Below are 16,766 nucleotides of genomic sequence, written 5' to 3' on the forward strand. Positions count from 1 at the left end.
TATCATGCAGCTCTGAGGTTTATTACCAACCAAAAGCACCGGACTCACCGCTGTGATCTCTATAGTGATGTTGGCTGATCTTCACACTGCTGTGATCTCTATAGTGATGTTGGCTGGTCTTCACACTGCAGTGATGTTGGCTGGTCTTCACACTGCAGTGATGTTGGCTGGTCTTCACACTGCAGTGATGTTGGCTGGTCTTCACACTGCAGTGATGTTGGCTGGTCTTCACACTGCAGTGATGTTGGCTGGTCTTCACACTGCAGTGATGTTGGCTGGTCTTCACACTGCAGTGATGTTGGCTGGTCTTCACACTGCAGTGATGTTGGCTGGTCTTCACACTGCAGTGATGTTGGCTGGTCTTCATTGACTCAGGCTTAAACATTGCTATACTATCTGTAAGTGGCAGTTTTCCCAAAAATTACTTTTCTCTGTTCTTTGACAAGGTCAGAAAGGTCTCACTCATTCTTACTTTTAACGGTTACTAAAATCCAGAATGGATCATGGAAAAAGGTGTTTTAGCTACTCAGCTCTGTGGTCTTGGAATCATCTCCAGACCAGCTTGAAACCCGGCATCTTGTTCCCTTGGAGTTTAAAGGTTTGGTTGACTTACATGTTACTGAGACATGATAGTCATTAGGACTTTACGTGGTTCTACTTATGATAAAAATCTATCTGACGCTTGTATGGTTCTGGAATTCTAATAAATGTGTGTTTACGTATAAAAAAGAGAAAGTAAGTTGTTTGACTATTTGTTACAAACATTGTTCCCTTCTGCTGCCATCCTGGATGGACCAGGTCTCCTGAGAAATGGATATCTTAATGATACGAACCTGGATAAAGGTTAAATAAAAGCTCTTTGTCCTCCAGGTGGATGGAGGCGTGTCTGGACGAGGAGCTCCCGCCCACCACAGAGCTGGAGGAAGGGCTTAGGAACGGGGTGTACCTGGCCAAACTCGGCAACTTCTTCGCCCCACAAACCGTTTCCATCAAGAAAATCTACGACCGTGAGCAGACCCGCTACAAGGTGAGGACCGAGGAGATGCACTGTAACACACACACACACACACACAAACAGGCTCCAGATAAGTGCTGGTTAAAGGGACAAAGATGTTCTTATATTCATTCAGTTACCAGAGGAGACAAACTCCCTTTTGCCCAACCCGCCAAACTCACACCGGACTATCCATCAAGGTGTTGCAAGTTGCACCTAGACACTGATCTGGGGTCAATTTAGCATTTTTCACCAATAATAGTCTAGTTTATGATTGGGGGAGGTCTGTTTCTAGGGAAAACTTCACTCCGGAGCACCTATCAATGCCCCGAGGAACAGACATGCATCAATGGTCCTATTCTATCAACACAGTTTGACTTAAGTTAAATAACCAAAAATAGACATTGTTATTACACTGCAAGAATGCGCCCAAGAAATCCCCCATCTCCAGTCTTACCTTGGAAATGTTTTAGTTGAATAGGACCCCAGGTTACTGTGACTCACTGTCTGAGTCGGGCTTGATTTACTCAATGGGGAAGGAATGAATCATGTGTGTATTACTATAACTGTAATGGCTTGTTTGTGTGTGTCACATTGTAACTCACTATGTTTTGGGTTTCATTCCTGCAGGCCACTGGGCTTCATTTTAGACATACAGACAATGTCATCCAGTGGCTAAACGCCATGACAGAGAAGGGTCTGCCAAAGGTGAGTGATGGGCACACACACACACACACACACACACACACACACACACACACACACACACACACACACACACACACACACACACACACAGACATAGCAGTCACTGTATTCTCAATACCAGGGAAGGGTATTTTCCCTGTACCACCCCTGTGTAACAAGCCGGGGGTTGCCTGGATCCCACTCCCAGACTTCTGAACCCTATGCCCTGGGTCACGTTCAATAGGAACAAACGGAAGAATGTTTTTGAAACATTCACATTCTTATTGGACAAGTCCAGGTAATATGTCATTAATTTCCTAGCGTTTTAGCATGTTTTGTGCCTAATGAAGATGTCCATCTGTCCTCAGATCTTCTATCCAGAGACTACAGACATCTATGATAGGAAGAACATGCCGCGCTGCATCTACTGCATACATGCTCTCAGGTACACACACACACACAATGAATTTTAAATTTGTATAGATTTTCTGAATACTCTAGAAAAACCTTTCATCACAAATCAGAGATAGCAGTGGTTCAAACTAGAACCCAGTTCCTACATCTGAATATCAAAGTTTTGTTTGATAAAATACATTATGTTCCATTTTATCTTTGGGACCCTCAGGATGACAAATCAGAGCAAGATTACTGAGTGCATGTTATTTACCTTCAGAGATGAATGTATCAAACCAGTTGATAAGTGATCAGTTTGTTGTTGTGCTCTCAAACCATATCATGCTATTTCTTTCACTATAATGGCTACTGTAAATTGGACAGTGCAGTTTAACATGAATTTAAGCTTTCTGTCCGTGTAAAACACGTCTATGTCCTGGAAATGTTGCTAATAATGTCATTCTAGTGATATTAACGCACTTTAGCAACAACCGTCCCGGTATAGGGACACCGATCCCGTACATCCTTAAGAGGTTTAAAATGATATTAAACCCTGATCTTCCTCTCACAGTGCTACCTGAACTCTCACAGAAAAGTCACAATAGACAAATTGTCTATCGTAATATTTTATCTCAGTGAAATGTTCAACATTTTCTGCTTTGCTATGTCCTACTCAATACTGCCTGTATGTGAAGTTGAAAACGTAGACTGGATTTGTGCATGTTTACTCTCAGAACTTGGTTTTTGGAAACCTGACACGTTTATGAGGTGAATGGTACGATTTTGGACTGGTGAGGTTTTCGGCACCAAGGAGAAACTCCAACCGCCTCAGCCTTGCGATGGCAGTTCACGTCCCAAACGGCACCCAGTTCCCTATAAAGTGCACTACTTTTCACCAGAGCCCTATTGGCCCTGGTCAGAAGTAGTGTACTAAATAGGGAATAGGGTGCCATTTGGGACACTAAGTCTGTGTTAATAGAACATTCCGGCTGCATGTAAAATGGATGCTGAGCCTGTTCCGTCCAGAGGCTGTACATCTACTGATCCATGTCCCAGATTGCACCATATTTCCTTTGTAGTGCACAATATAGGGAACAGGGTGCCATTTGGAAAGGGTCCTTGGCTTTTAGAGTCAGGAAGTCAACACTACAGGACTGGGTGGCAGAGGGGGGTAGGAGGGGGTGTGTGTGTGTGTGTGTGTATATAACCCCCAGCTCCAGTCCACACTAGATGAATGGCTGTTTGTTGACTACAATTCCTTCTGGCCCACTCCCCTGGTGCCACACACATGCCAGAACACAGCTCCAACAACATGTTTATCTCTCTTTCCCCCACACAGTTTGTACCTGTTCAAGCTGGGTCTAGCCCCTCAGATCCAGGACCTGTATGGCAAGGTGGACTTCACAGGTGAGTGTCCCAATACCACAGTGTTCCATTTTCTTTCACTCAACTCATTCAGTTTGTCATTGTTAATTTTTTTGTTTTAAAGTCAAACGGTTAACACGACTAACATATGATGTTAAACATGATATGTGGTTCAGTTGCTCAAATACTAAACATGGATACATGTACTGTTAGTGACTTTAGATAGTGTCTTCTAAGTGACACGCAGGCATAGTGTTGGCTCCAGTCCTAAGTTACAGTTCCACAGGGAAGGGGTTTTATCAGGCAGCTAGCAACAATGTGAAAGTCATTAGTGATAGAGCAGCAACAGGAAACACAATCTGTCTGCCAAACGCCTGACCAGGGGGTATGTGTATTACTCTCAGGCCAGGAACAATCACCGTCTCCTGTCTGTTTAGCCTCTAATATACAGTTGGCCTACTACTTACAGTATGAAGGGTACTTATGTCCATTAAGTACAGCGTTTGGCTCCAACCTAGCACTAAAAAGTCTGATTCTCCGAATCGCATACTCATCAAGACATAATTAGTTGAATCTCTCTAGTCTGTCTATAATCTACCGTTTGAAGGGTACTGTACTTTAGCCAGTGTGGTCCAGTATGTGTAGAGTGTGGTTCCAACCCAGCACTAAAAAATATGTCCAGCCTCTACCCTCAGTCTTAGCCATGCTCTCTGTCCAGCCTCTAGCTCCTCTCTCTGTCTCTAGCCTCAGTCTTAGCCATGTTCTCTGTCCAGTCTGTCTTAGCCATGTTCCTCTCTCTCCAGTCTCAGTCTTAGCCATGTTCTCTGTCCAGTCTGTCTTAGCCATGCTCCTCTCTCTCCAGTCTAAGTCTTAGCCATGCTCTCTGTCCAGCCTCAATCTTAGCCAAGCTATGCAGAGATGCCTACAGCTCAGGGAACACCCACTCCCCAGTGCCTGATACCATTTCCCTCCAAGTGCAAGAAATACACTCCCCTTTTGTACCATGATTGTTTACAGAACAACCCCTGCCCTCTTTCAGTACTCCCACCAAACTGTTGATAGACCTAATGCCTAACCAACTCTTTCTCCCTCCCCTCCTTTATACCTCACTCTTCCCCTCCTTTCCACCACTCAGAGGAGGAGATTAACAACATGAAGAGTGAACTGGAGAAGTACGGAATCCAGATGCCTGCCTTCAGCAAGATTGGTGGCATCCTGGCCAATGAGCTGTCAGTGGATGAGGCTGCGTGTAAGCACCTATCAGATATCAGAGGGGCGGGTCTAACTGCCTGTTTGGTTGAGTTCAACACTTCTTTATAACAAATTGAAAATTATGGTATAATATTATGTAACATCTCTTTCCTTTTAAATCCATTTCTGAAAATATTCCACACATTTCTGGTAATGAACTCCTCTGCTCCAGTGCATGCAGCAGTGATAGCCATCAATGAGGCCATAGACCAGGGAGTTCCCGAGGGCACCATGGCTGCCATGCAGAACCCCAACGCCATGCTGCTTCAGATGAACACCTGCTCTGCCCAGCACTACCAGGACATGCTGCACAGTGCCAAGGCTGAGAAGGTGGCCAACTCACGCAAACGGGTATGAGAGCTTGCTGTAAATACTGGGATAGAGAATGAGTGGCAGGGTTGGGGAGTCAATTCAATTTCAATTCTAATTCTATCAATTCAGAAAGTAAACCGAAAGTCAAATTCCAATTGTTTTCAGTAATTCAGTTGACTGTCTGAATTGATTGAATTGGAATCCACTTTCTGACTTGACTGATTTGAATTGGAATCCACCCCAATATTGGCTGCTGTAGTAGTAGTGTTTTCTTTTAGAAGTGTATTTGACTTTCTCCAGCTGTATAGTTCCTGTAAAGCAGTGCCCCTCTATTTCTCCTGGCGAGCTGGACTACAGTAGTGTTTTGGCCTCCGCTAAGTGCTATTTTAAATAATAATCTGATGGTCAACACCCTGATTAGCTGAATCAGCTGTTTCACTGCTGAGCTAGGACAAAAACCTGCAATACATTGTTTATCATTGAGCAGACTTCAGGATCACGGGTTTAAATGTACAATGTTGACGTCACAAATCCATGCTTCTATGTGCAACAGAACTAAAATATATGTATCTTGATGAGCAAGTTCAGATGGTACCTCCCGGTTTCTGAGTGTTTTGTTCCGTTTCATGCCTATTGAACACTACCCTGATGTTGCTCCTGTTGCGCTGTCCCTCCTACTGTAGCTGGGGGAGAACTCTGACGCAGAGAGAGATGTCTATGAAGAGCTCCTCACACAGGCTGAGATCCAGGGCAACGTCAACAAGGTCAACTGTGAGTAAAACACACTATTCTGTATGTTGATGAATCCACATGAGAATGCAGACGTGTTTTTATATGTTTATTACGTTTGTAGTCAACAGACTCACAGATCTAACATCCCTGCATTGTTTGTTGATTCACTGAAGTGAGTTTTGCTTCTAGCTGATCTGGGGTCAGTTTTAAAACCTGATCCTAGAGGAAACTTCATCCCAGAGTGTTCTAATAGGTTTTTCTAACATTTTCCTCCCCCATCAGTGACCAGTTCCCTGAGTGCAGCCGAGCAGGCCCTGCTGAGTGGTGATGAAGACCGGCTGTATGAGGCACTTCGCTCCCAGGCTTTGGGCCTACACCGCCTGCAGGCCCAGAACAAGGGCTGGTACCTCAAACAGCTGATGGCGGCCCGCGAGGACAAAGAACAGGTACAGTAGGTGGAATTATTCCAGGTTATTTGTGATTCATCCCACGTTGGGAGATCTGGAAGACCATTGTTTACAGCGGGGTTGTGTTCATTAGGGCAACAGACATTTGACAATGTTTTGAAACAGAAAATGAAAAAAATGTCTTATTGGACAAGGTAGTCGCTCCCTGTTTCAGTCCGTTGTCTTCCTTTTGGTGCTTAATGAGCACAACCCTGGTTGATTTTCTATGTGATGTTGATCACCTCCCCCATATCTTAGATGTGAGCTTCTTCACAGGTTTATTACACTGTTGAAAATTAAACTGAATATTCCACAACCCTGTTTAGAGTAGTTCCTCTTTCTTTGTCTTTCCCAGAATTCTCCAGGAGAGGCGCTGACTAAAGATGAGTTGCAAACTGGAGTAGATGCAGCCAATGGGATTGCAGCAGGCTACCAGAAAAGTAAGCAGCAGTCACTGCTCGGTCTGGGGTGATGTGTACCCTAGGTACACAACTAGGATGTGCCCAATCCTAACCTTAAAGGTCCAATGCAGACGCTTGTATCTCCAAAATCATTTCTTAGTTGGGTAACAAATTAAGTGCCTTGCTGTTCTATTCGAATTGTCAAAAATAAACAAAAAATAGCTTCTAAGCAAAGAGCCATTTCTCAAGCAAGAATTGAGACTGTATGGGAGTGGTCTGAGTGGGGAGGGGAAAAATGAAAACTAGCTGTTATTGTTGAAGAGGTTTGGAACATAATAATATTCACAGTATTATTCATAATATTATTATTCATAATATTCAGTATTATTCCAACCTCATTGTATATCTATCTATCTGAGTACCATTCAAAAGACACCTACTCATTCAATCCATAATGACAGAATGAAAACAGGTTTTTTAGAAATGTTTGCAAATGTATTAAAAATGAACAGATACCTTATTTACATAAGTATTTAGACCCTTTGCTATGAGACTTGTTAAACAAATTGAGATTCTCAATTAGCCATCCTGTTTCCTTGATTTGATTTCACCTTGATGTCCCACAGATTCTCTCAACTTGATTGGAGTCCACAGTCTGAAGGAGTACATTTTGAGCACTTGATGGGACATTCTTTCAATCTTCTACATAAGGTCCCACAGATGACATCAGGTCCAACTCATCCCAGAGCTCTGAGACAGGATTGAGGTCAAAGCACAGGATCTGGGTAGGGTACCAAAACATTTCTTCAAATTTTGAAGGTCCACAAGAACACAGTGGCCTCCATCATTCTTAATAGTTTGGAACCACCAAGACTCTTCCTATGAGCTGGCCACCTGGCCAAACTGATCAATCAGGGGAGAAGGGCTTTGGTCTAAGGAGGTGACCAAGAACCCGATGGTCTGACAGAGCTCCTCTGTGGAGATAGGAGAACCTTCCAGATGGACAACCATCTCTGCAGCACTTTACCAATCAGGCCTTTGGTCACAGTGGCCAGACAGCCACTCCTCAGAAAAAAATGACAAGCCTGACTTATCAGCCCAAAAAAGGCACCCAAAGGACTAATAACCATTGTTCTGTTTCTTGATGAAACAAGCAATTCTCTTCTATGAAACCAATTGGTGTCCTTTAGTAGTGGTTTCTTTGGGCTAAATCAGGCATCACATCTGGTGGAAACTTTGCAATCCATCCCTGAACTGTAAATGCATGGTGATACTTGCATCGGGAAGCTGTTGGATGTTTTTCAGGCTGGCTAGGGATTGGGAGACTAATCAGGATCGAGGGAAAGATGAATGGAGCAAAGTACAGAGATCCTGATGAAAGTCTTCTCCAGAGTGCTCAGGACCTCAGACTGGGCAGAAGACTCACCTTTCCAACAAACTCTGACCCTCAGCACACAGCCATTGACAACCATGTGGCTTAAAGTAAAAGTCTCAATTTCCTTGCTTATTTGGCCCAGCCAGAACATGGACTTGAACCCGATCGAACATCTTCTGTAGAGACCTGAACCTAGTCACAACACAACTGATCCCCATCCAACTTGCATTACAGAGCTTGAAAGGATCTCCAGAAATTAACTCTCCAAATAAGGCACAACTGTTACTTGAAATGCAGCGTCAGTTGACTACCTCATATTCTAAAAACCTGTTTAAGCTGGGCTGAGAGAATCAAGACTGCAAAGTTGTCTTCAACAAAGGGTAAAGGCTACTTTGAAGAATCTGAAATATAAAATATGATTTTAAATTTAACATTTATTTAAAACATGCTTTTGTGTTTTTCATAGTTTTGATGTCTTCACTGTGTAGATCTGCACTGTAAAAACAGTATGTAATCCATTTAAAAATAAGGCTGTAAAATAAGTGTGTTTAAAGTAAAGGTCTGAATAATAAATGTAAACTGTGTTTTACAACACAGGATAATCACTTAACTGTCACTGGTGGGGAAACTACCATTCAAGGGATTTAATTTACCTTTCCTCACTCATTACCAACTGGTGTTCATGTTCTCATGAGGACCATGGCCTCAGCAGAACAAAATGCATGATTTTTATTTAATCCATTACCCACATCACTGGCTGACAGAATGAAAACCTGTGCTTTTTATGCTTAAATGTTTGCAAATGTATTAAAAATGAACAGATCACCTTATTTACATAAGTATTTAGACCCTTTGCTATGAGACTTGAAATTGAGCTCAGATTCATCCTGTTTCCATTGATCATCCTTGATGTTTCTACATCTGATTGGAGTCCATCTGCTGTAAATTTATTGATGGGACATGATTTGGAAAGGGACACAGCTATCTACATAAGGTCCCACAGATGACATGAGGTCGAAGGAATTTTCTGTTTAGAGCTCTGAGACAATTGTTCAAAGCACAGGATCTGTGTATGTATCAGGGTACCAAAACATTTCTTCAATCATTTTGAAGGTCCACAAGAACACAGTGGCCTCCATCATTCTTAAATGGAAGAAGTTTGGAACCACCAAGACTCTTCCTAGAGCTGGCCACCTGGCCAAACTGATTAATCATGTTCCTCACCCTTTCTCTGTGTATTTAATCATGTTCCTCACCCTGTCTCTCTGTATTTAATCATGAGCTCTGTCTCTGTGGATAATTAATCATGGACTCAACCTGTCTCTCAGATTAACAACCATCTCTGCTCTCTTTACCAATCAGGCCTTTGGTAGAGTGGTCATGTTCCTCACCACTGTCTCTGTAAAAGGCAAATGACAGCCTGCTTGGAGCCTGCCAAAATGCACTCACACCTGACTCTTGGATCATTTAAACACAATTCTCACCCTGTCTCAAGATTGTATTTAATCATGTTCAAGCATCACATCTGTCTCTCTGTTGATTTAATCATTGCACCATCCCCCTGTCTCATGTGATTAATCAGCATCTCACCCTGTCTCTGATGTTTTTAATCATGTTCCTCACCCTGTCTCTGTTGTATTTAATCATGAATTCCTCACCCTGTCTCAGTTGTATTTAATCATGTTCTTCACCCTGTCTCTCAGGACCTAGACTTAAGAAGACTCACCTGTCCTCAAGACATTAATCATGCACACTCAAGACCCTGTCTCAGGTTGTATTTAATCAGGTTCTCACCCTGTCTCTCTGTGCCCATTAATCAGAGCCCGGACTTGAACCCTGAACATCTCTGAGACCTGAAAATAGCTGTGCAGCGACGATCCCCATCCAACTTGACAGAGCTTGACCCTGTCTCTGAGTATTTAATCATGTTCCTCACCCTGTCTCTCTGTGTATTTAATCATGTTCCTCAGGCTGTAATCTGCTGCCAATCATGTTGCTTCACCCTGTCTCTCTGTGTAAAGGGTCATGATTACTTACCCTGTCTCTGTGATATTTAAACATTTATGTCTAAAAACTCTGTGTTTTAATCATGTTCCTCACCCTGTCTCTGTGTGTATTTAATCATGTTCCTCACCCTGTCTCTCTTTAATTAATCATGTAAAATAGTGTGTTTGTAAAGGTCTGTGTATTTAATCATGTTACTCACACTGTCTCAGTTGTAATTTAATCATGTGGGGAAACTGTCCTCTGGGTTATTTAATCATGTTCCTCACCCTGTCTCTCTGTGTTATTTAATCATGGCCTCACCCTGTCTCTCTGTGTATTTAATCATGTACCTCACATCCTGTTTCATCTGTGTATTTAATCATGCTGATTCACCCTGTCTCTCTTTTTTAATCATGTTTTTAACCCTCATAGTCTCTCTTTGTGGGTTTGATGTGTCTCACCCTGTGTCTTTGGTTTAATCATGTTGACGTTTTGGCTTATTTTTCACCCTGTCCTCTGTGTTACACTTATTTAATCTGTTACTCAACCCTGTCTCTCTGTGTATTTAATCATGTTACTTCACCCTGTATCGCTCTGTGTATTTAATCATGTCCTGTCTCTGTGTTGTTCTACCCTGTCTCTTTAATCATGTTCCTCACCCTGTCTCTCTGTGTATTTAATCATGTTACTCACCCTGTCTCTGTGTATTTAATCATGTTACTCACCCTGTCTCTGTGTATTTAATCATGTTACTCACCCTGTCTCTCTGTGTAATTAATCATGTTACTCACCCTGTCTCTCTGTGTATTTAATCATGTTACTCACCCTGTCTCTCTGTGTATTTAATCATGTTACTCACCCTGTCTCTCTGTGTATTTAATCATGTTACTCACCCTGTCTCTCTGTGTGTATATAGTGTTGCAGGCTGTGGAGAGGATAAACGCGGCCGTCAGAGCGGGTGTGCCCGAGAACACGGCAGCAGAGCTGATGAACCCTGATGCCCAGCTGCCAGAGGTCTACCCCAGCGCTGCCGACCTCTATCAGAGAGAGCTGACCAGCCTGCAGCAGCAGAGCCCGGATGTACGCGCACACACACACTAATATATGCCATTTAGCGGACGCTTTTATCCAAAGCGACTTACAGTCATGTGTGCATACATTCTACGTATGGGTGGTCCCGGGAATCGAACCCACTACCCTGGCGTTACAAGCGCCATGCTCTACCAACTGAGCTACAGAAGGACCACTAATGCACACACACACACTAATGCACACACACACTAATGCACACACACACTAATGCACACACACACTAATGCACACACACACTAATGCACACACACACTGTCTCAATCGATGTGAGACGCAGTTGGTCTTTGTCAGGCATTACAACTGTATTGATGATTGTACTTATTGACAAATCTTGAAATATATTTTCAGAAAGACATTAGTTAGCTAAACTGTCAGTGATCCACAGGGTTCAACATGGTTGTGCATTAGAAGGCAACTATATTGATGACTTAAGTACAATATATTGATAAATGTATCAGAGGTATGGATTAGTTGAACGTTCTGGTTGTGTTCCCCAAGGGTTCTCTGTCCCATCCGGAGCTGCTGGTTGCCGTGGAGATGTTGTCGTCGGTGGTGTTGATAAATAGGGCGTTGGACGTGGGCGACCGGAATTCCATGTGGAGACAACTGGCCAGCGCCGTTACTGGACTCAGTAACGTAGAGGACGAATACGCACAGAGGTACGCACAGAGACAGACCTTGACAGACACTTGTCTGTCACTAGTTGTGTAGATCCTGCTGTATGCCTTTGAAGACATCTTCAGGCCTCGATCTCAGATTTGGATTGACGGGCGCCATCTACAGTTACCTCAGAGATATGAAACTGTAAATGATGTATTAATGTGTTTTCTACCCGTCTAACCAGATCTTGTAAACGCCTGTCATGTTTTTGTTGCTGATGACAACTACATTTACGTTGTAGTGAACATGTACGTCTGTAATCGACAGTAATTCATTTTCTGGCACTCAATAAATGTCCCGGTTTGATGTCTGTTCAGTTGACTGGTTAGTCTGTAACTATGAGGTTTAATGATGTCTGTTCAGTTGACTGGTTAGTCTGTAACTATGAGGTTCAGTTGACTGGTTAGTCTGTAACTATGAGGTTCAGTTGACTGGTTAGTCTGTAACTATGAGGTTTAATGTTGGTTCAGTCTGTAACTATGAGGTTTAATGATGTTGTTCAGTTGACTGGTTAGTCTGTAACTATGAGGTTCAGTTGACTGGTTAGTCTGTAACTATGAGGTTTAAGTTGACTGGTTAGTCTGTAACTATGAGGTTCAGTTGACTGGTTAGTCTGTAACTATGAGGTTCAGTTGACTGGTTAGTCTGTAACTATGAGGGTTCAGTTGACTGGTTAGTCTGTAACTATGAGGTTCAGTTGACTGGTTAGTCTGTAACTATGAGGTTCAGTTGACTGGTTAGTCTGTAACTATGAGGTTCAGTTCTGTAGTCTGTAACTATGAGGTTCAGTTGACTGGTTAGTCTGTAACTATGAGGTTCAGTTGACTGGTTAGTCTGTAACTATGAGGTTCAGTTGACTGGTTAGTCTGTAACTATGAGGTTCAGTTGACTGGTTAGTCTGTAACTATGAGGTTCAGTTGACTGGTTAGTCTGTAACTATGAGGTTCAGTTGACTGGTTAGTCTGTAACTATGAGGTTCAGTTGAATTAGAAGAAATGAGATGGTAACAATAATTCCCATTAATTTAGGATCAGCACTCATTAACCCTGGTGTTGATGTCTCAGGTACATGGATGAATTGATGCGGCTGAAGGCAGTGGCCAGGGAGGAAGGCAGTGACTATCTGACCTGGAACGACATCCAGGCCTGTGTTGACCAGGTCAACTTGACCATACAGGAGGAGCACGAACGTGAGTGGACCACACCCTTGCATGCACACGTACAAACATGTACGCAAACACACGTGCACATACTTGCAGGAACACACATGCACATACTTGCCAGAATGCATGCACACACACACACACACACACACACACACACACACACACACACACACACACACACACACACACACACACACACACACACACACACACACAGCAGAACTCTACTTCCAAGACTTGTAACCATAAAATAGTTCTAAAAGAGGAGACCACTGATAATGAGTCACTCCACTTCATTTATTTGGCTTTTCAAGATCACTTGACCTCAGTATTCCTCAACATGTTTGAAAAACTGAGACATTCCCATGAGAGATGAGCTCTCATGTACTTCTCTATCTTTATAATGTCCTCTAGTGTGACATTGGCAGTGCTGTGAAAGCACTCAACGGTGATGCCCATGCTAAACAGGCTTTGGGCCAAGTGTGCCCTCTATGCAACTCTATGGACATTCCTCAGTCTGAATTCTGAGTTGAAAAAGAACATAATGGTAATGTCATAGAAACAGGGTGTCATAAGATCTTTAAAAAGATAGCATTACTTTTTCAAAAATAAATCTCTTCCACTAATAGATGGACAATGCTAACATATGGGTTTTAAAGTGTCTAACATACCAGATTGTTTCTTCTACCTTCCCATATCTATGTCTCAGGCTAATCCTTATGTTTGTCACTTGTGATGTATTATATGCCCTTGTGCTCATAAATGCTTCAAAGGATTTGTCCTTGGCTAACAATAAAGATGTGTTATCTTAATCAACCCTTTGTGTGTGTGTAGGTATTGTGGCCATCGGTCAGATCAACGAAGCTCTGGATGGGGGAGACCCACAGAACACCCTAGAAGCCCTCCTGCACTCTGCAGCCAAGCTAACAGACGTAGACCCCTCTGTCGCCCAGCACTACTACGACAAACTGCTTGAGGCCCGCAGGGAGAAGGCACATGTAAGGACCAATTGATGTGTGTGTGTGTGTACACACACACACAAAATGGGTGTGTTTTGGCACAGAGCTGCTTGACTCATGTCACACCTTAAACACACTTTACGTAGAGCACAAACACATATTACACACCCTCTCCTTTCTGCTTTACTGGGACAGTGTCTTTCTCACCTCATTGTAATGAACTGGACCAGTCACCTGGGTGGAGGTGTTAGACTCCTCCACTTTCTCCTTCTGTGCTTGTCTCTGGTTTCAGGGCATTACTGACTGATGGGAGTCTGTCTGGTTTCAGGGCATTACTGACTGATGGGGTCTGCCTGGTTTCAGAGCATTACTGACTGATGGGGGTCTGTCTGGTTTCAGAGCATTACTGACTGATGGGGGTCTGTCTGGTTTCAGAGCATTACTGACTGATGGGGGTCTGCCTGGTTTCAGAGCATTACTGACTGATGGGGGTCTGTCTGGTTTCAGAGCATTACTGACTGATGGGGGTCTGTCTGGTTTCAGAGCATTACTGACTGATGGGGGTCTGTCTGGTTTCAGAGCATTACTGACTGATGGGGGTCTGTCTGGTTTCAGAGCATTACTGACTGATGGGGTCTGTCTGGTTTCAGAGCATTACTGACTGATGGGGGTCTGTCTGGTTTCAGAGCATTACTGACTGATGGGGGTCTGTCTGGTTTCAGAGCATTACTGACTGATGGGGGTCTGTCTGGTTTCAGAGCATTACTGACTGATGGGGTCTGTCTGGTTTCAGAGCATTACTGACTGATGGGGGTCTGTCTGGTTTCAGAGCATTACTGACTGATGGGGGTCTGTCTGGTTTCAGAGCATTACTGACTGATGGGGGTCTGTCTGGTTTCAGAGCATTACTGACTGATGGGGGTCTGTCTGGTTTCAGAGCATTACTGACTGATGGGGTCTGTCTGGTTTCAGAGCATTACTGACTGATGGGGGTCTGTCTGGTTTCAGAGCATTACTGACTGATGGGGGTCTGTCTGGTTTCAGAGCATTACTGACTGATGGGGGTCTGTCTGGTTTCAGAGCATTACTGACTGATGGGGGTCTGTCTGGTTTCAGAGCATTACTGACTGATGGGGGTCTGTCTGGTTTCAGAGCATTACTGACTGATGGGGGTCTGTCTGGTTTCAGAGCATTACTGACTGATGGGGGTCTGTCTGGTTTCAGAGCATTACTGACTGATGGGGGTCTGTCTGCTTTCAGAGCATTACTGACTGATGGGAGTTTGAGCATCTGTGTTGGATGCCCTTGAATTACACTAGCATAGAGCTAGCCCTGCAGATGTTTTCATTTGATAGGCTTTTTTGACCTAAAATGACAGAAAATTGAAAAAGTTTGATGCAAAAACACACTTGACCCAACTATTTACATGTAATATGCAAAGTAGAAGCAGATAATTTGGTACTGTAGATATTTAACAATTTTGTTTACAGTTGAGTAGAGCAGCAGTTTCTCTGTTTGCTTGGTGATGGATAGGTCCCGAGGTCGGCAGGGGTGTGTTGGAGTGCACAATGCTACGTCGGATTATACAAACACCCGAGGCACTGTATGCAAATATAGCTCCTCTACAGTTAGTTCACAGGTGTTTTTTCAATAGATTGTTGAGTGTGTCTCTAAGACAGACCTTCAAATATAGTGCCTAACCTTTGTTCCAACCTACGCTTAATAAGTATGGTGTGTAAAAATTGGCAACATTGGTGTCGGAGGTGGGATGGGGCTACCTTAAGGACTACAGGCTCTGTACTATAAGTAAACATTGAACTTTCTTTTAATATACACATCTGCTAAACAACCAGAATATTATTGTAGTCATGCGTAAATATAATTGTTAGTCTGTGTATAAATATGATTTTTGAGTGGTGTTTTCTTGGCTGATGTCCTGAGGGACAGTGGACTGACTCCATGTGATTCAGCCCCATCATCCCCACATGACTCCCACTAACCCCCTCAGTGATGTCATGGTGTGATCAGGCTTTCTGCTCCCCCGGCTGGTCCTGCTTACCCCTCCCACTCACTTCCTGTCTCTCGCACCCCCATCTTTTGTTTAATTTTCATTCTCTCTCTTTTTGACTCTCCTTCCCTCTGTCTTTTCTCTCTTTATCATTTGAATGGAATTCAAGGGCTTTATTGGCATGTGAAACATTAATATTGCCAAAGCAAGTGAACTCTCTCTTTCCCTCCTTCTCTTTCATCTCGTTCCCTCTTTCGTTCTCCTTTCAACTTAACAACAAAAGGACTGACTAAAATAGTCTATGTACAGCAGTCAAACTGTACAGCCCAATTCAAAGCCAAGCGGGCTGACCGAGACTGTCAGTCTTGTTACTGGGAAGTAGATTAGTGTAGATACAAGTCATAAACTCATTAGACCTCACACACACACACACACACACACACACGGCCTCTGACTAACTTAACTGTGTTATCTTGCCTGGGTGGGGTGATGAGTGTCGTTGTTCTTGTCTGTGCACATCTATGTAATGGTCCCATATGATGTCACCGCTCTGGTCCCACATTTGGTTGTGTTTGCTGGTGAAACAGAAACCAGACTGTAGAAGATGCAGGTGGGGTCAAAAGGGTAAGGGCCATGGTTTACCACAGACAAAAGTGTTGATGTGAACTGCTGTGGGGAAGACTGTAGATGTAGAACCACACAGAAGTCACATATTAGGAAATTCTGAAATAATTATTGGGCCAAAGCTTTAGTTTAGCTCAGTGAGCTGCACTTTCCACAGAAGCTGGCTTGTCCAAGTTTTTAACCAGAATGACTCATCATTGCTAAAACTTAAGGCCAGAAGCATTAAATAGAAAGTGTCCAGTGTGTGTATTTCTCAGTTTTTCCTGATAGAAGTTGGCCTCCGCCCTTGTACTCTCACAGCCAGTGTGCGGGAGAA

The 16,766-nt window shown here is 43.3% G+C and overlaps 1 protein-coding gene across 1 annotated transcript in view; it reads left to right on the forward strand.

The window, feature by feature from the left end:
* Positions 1-16,766, forward strand: part of iqgap1 (IQ motif containing GTPase activating protein 1) — a 59,949-nt gene that overhangs the window by 17,689 nt on the left and 25,494 nt on the right. The window contains exons 3-15 of the mRNA XM_046333020.1: positions 871-1,027; positions 1,625-1,702; positions 2,050-2,126; positions 3,414-3,481; positions 4,575-4,688; positions 4,863-5,041; positions 5,686-5,773; positions 6,017-6,180; positions 6,536-6,620; positions 10,859-11,022; positions 11,533-11,693; positions 12,759-12,883; positions 13,694-13,857. Of these exons, the coding sequence (XP_046188976.1) occupies positions 871-1,027; positions 1,625-1,702; positions 2,050-2,126; positions 3,414-3,481; positions 4,575-4,688; positions 4,863-5,041; positions 5,686-5,773; positions 6,017-6,180; positions 6,536-6,620; positions 10,859-11,022; positions 11,533-11,693; positions 12,759-12,883; positions 13,694-13,857 (1,624 nt within the window). The remainder of the gene's footprint in view (positions 1-870; positions 1,028-1,624; positions 1,703-2,049; positions 2,127-3,413; positions 3,482-4,574; positions 4,689-4,862; positions 5,042-5,685; positions 5,774-6,016; positions 6,181-6,535; positions 6,621-10,858; positions 11,023-11,532; positions 11,694-12,758; positions 12,884-13,693; positions 13,858-16,766) is intronic.

The sequence above is a fragment of the Oncorhynchus gorbuscha genome, unplaced genomic scaffold (genome assembly GCF_021184085.1).
Source record: "Oncorhynchus gorbuscha isolate QuinsamMale2020 ecotype Even-year unplaced genomic scaffold, OgorEven_v1.0 Un_scaffold_333, whole genome shotgun sequence".
In the NCBI taxonomy this organism is placed as follows: Eukaryota; Metazoa; Chordata; class Actinopteri; order Salmoniformes; family Salmonidae; genus Oncorhynchus; species Oncorhynchus gorbuscha.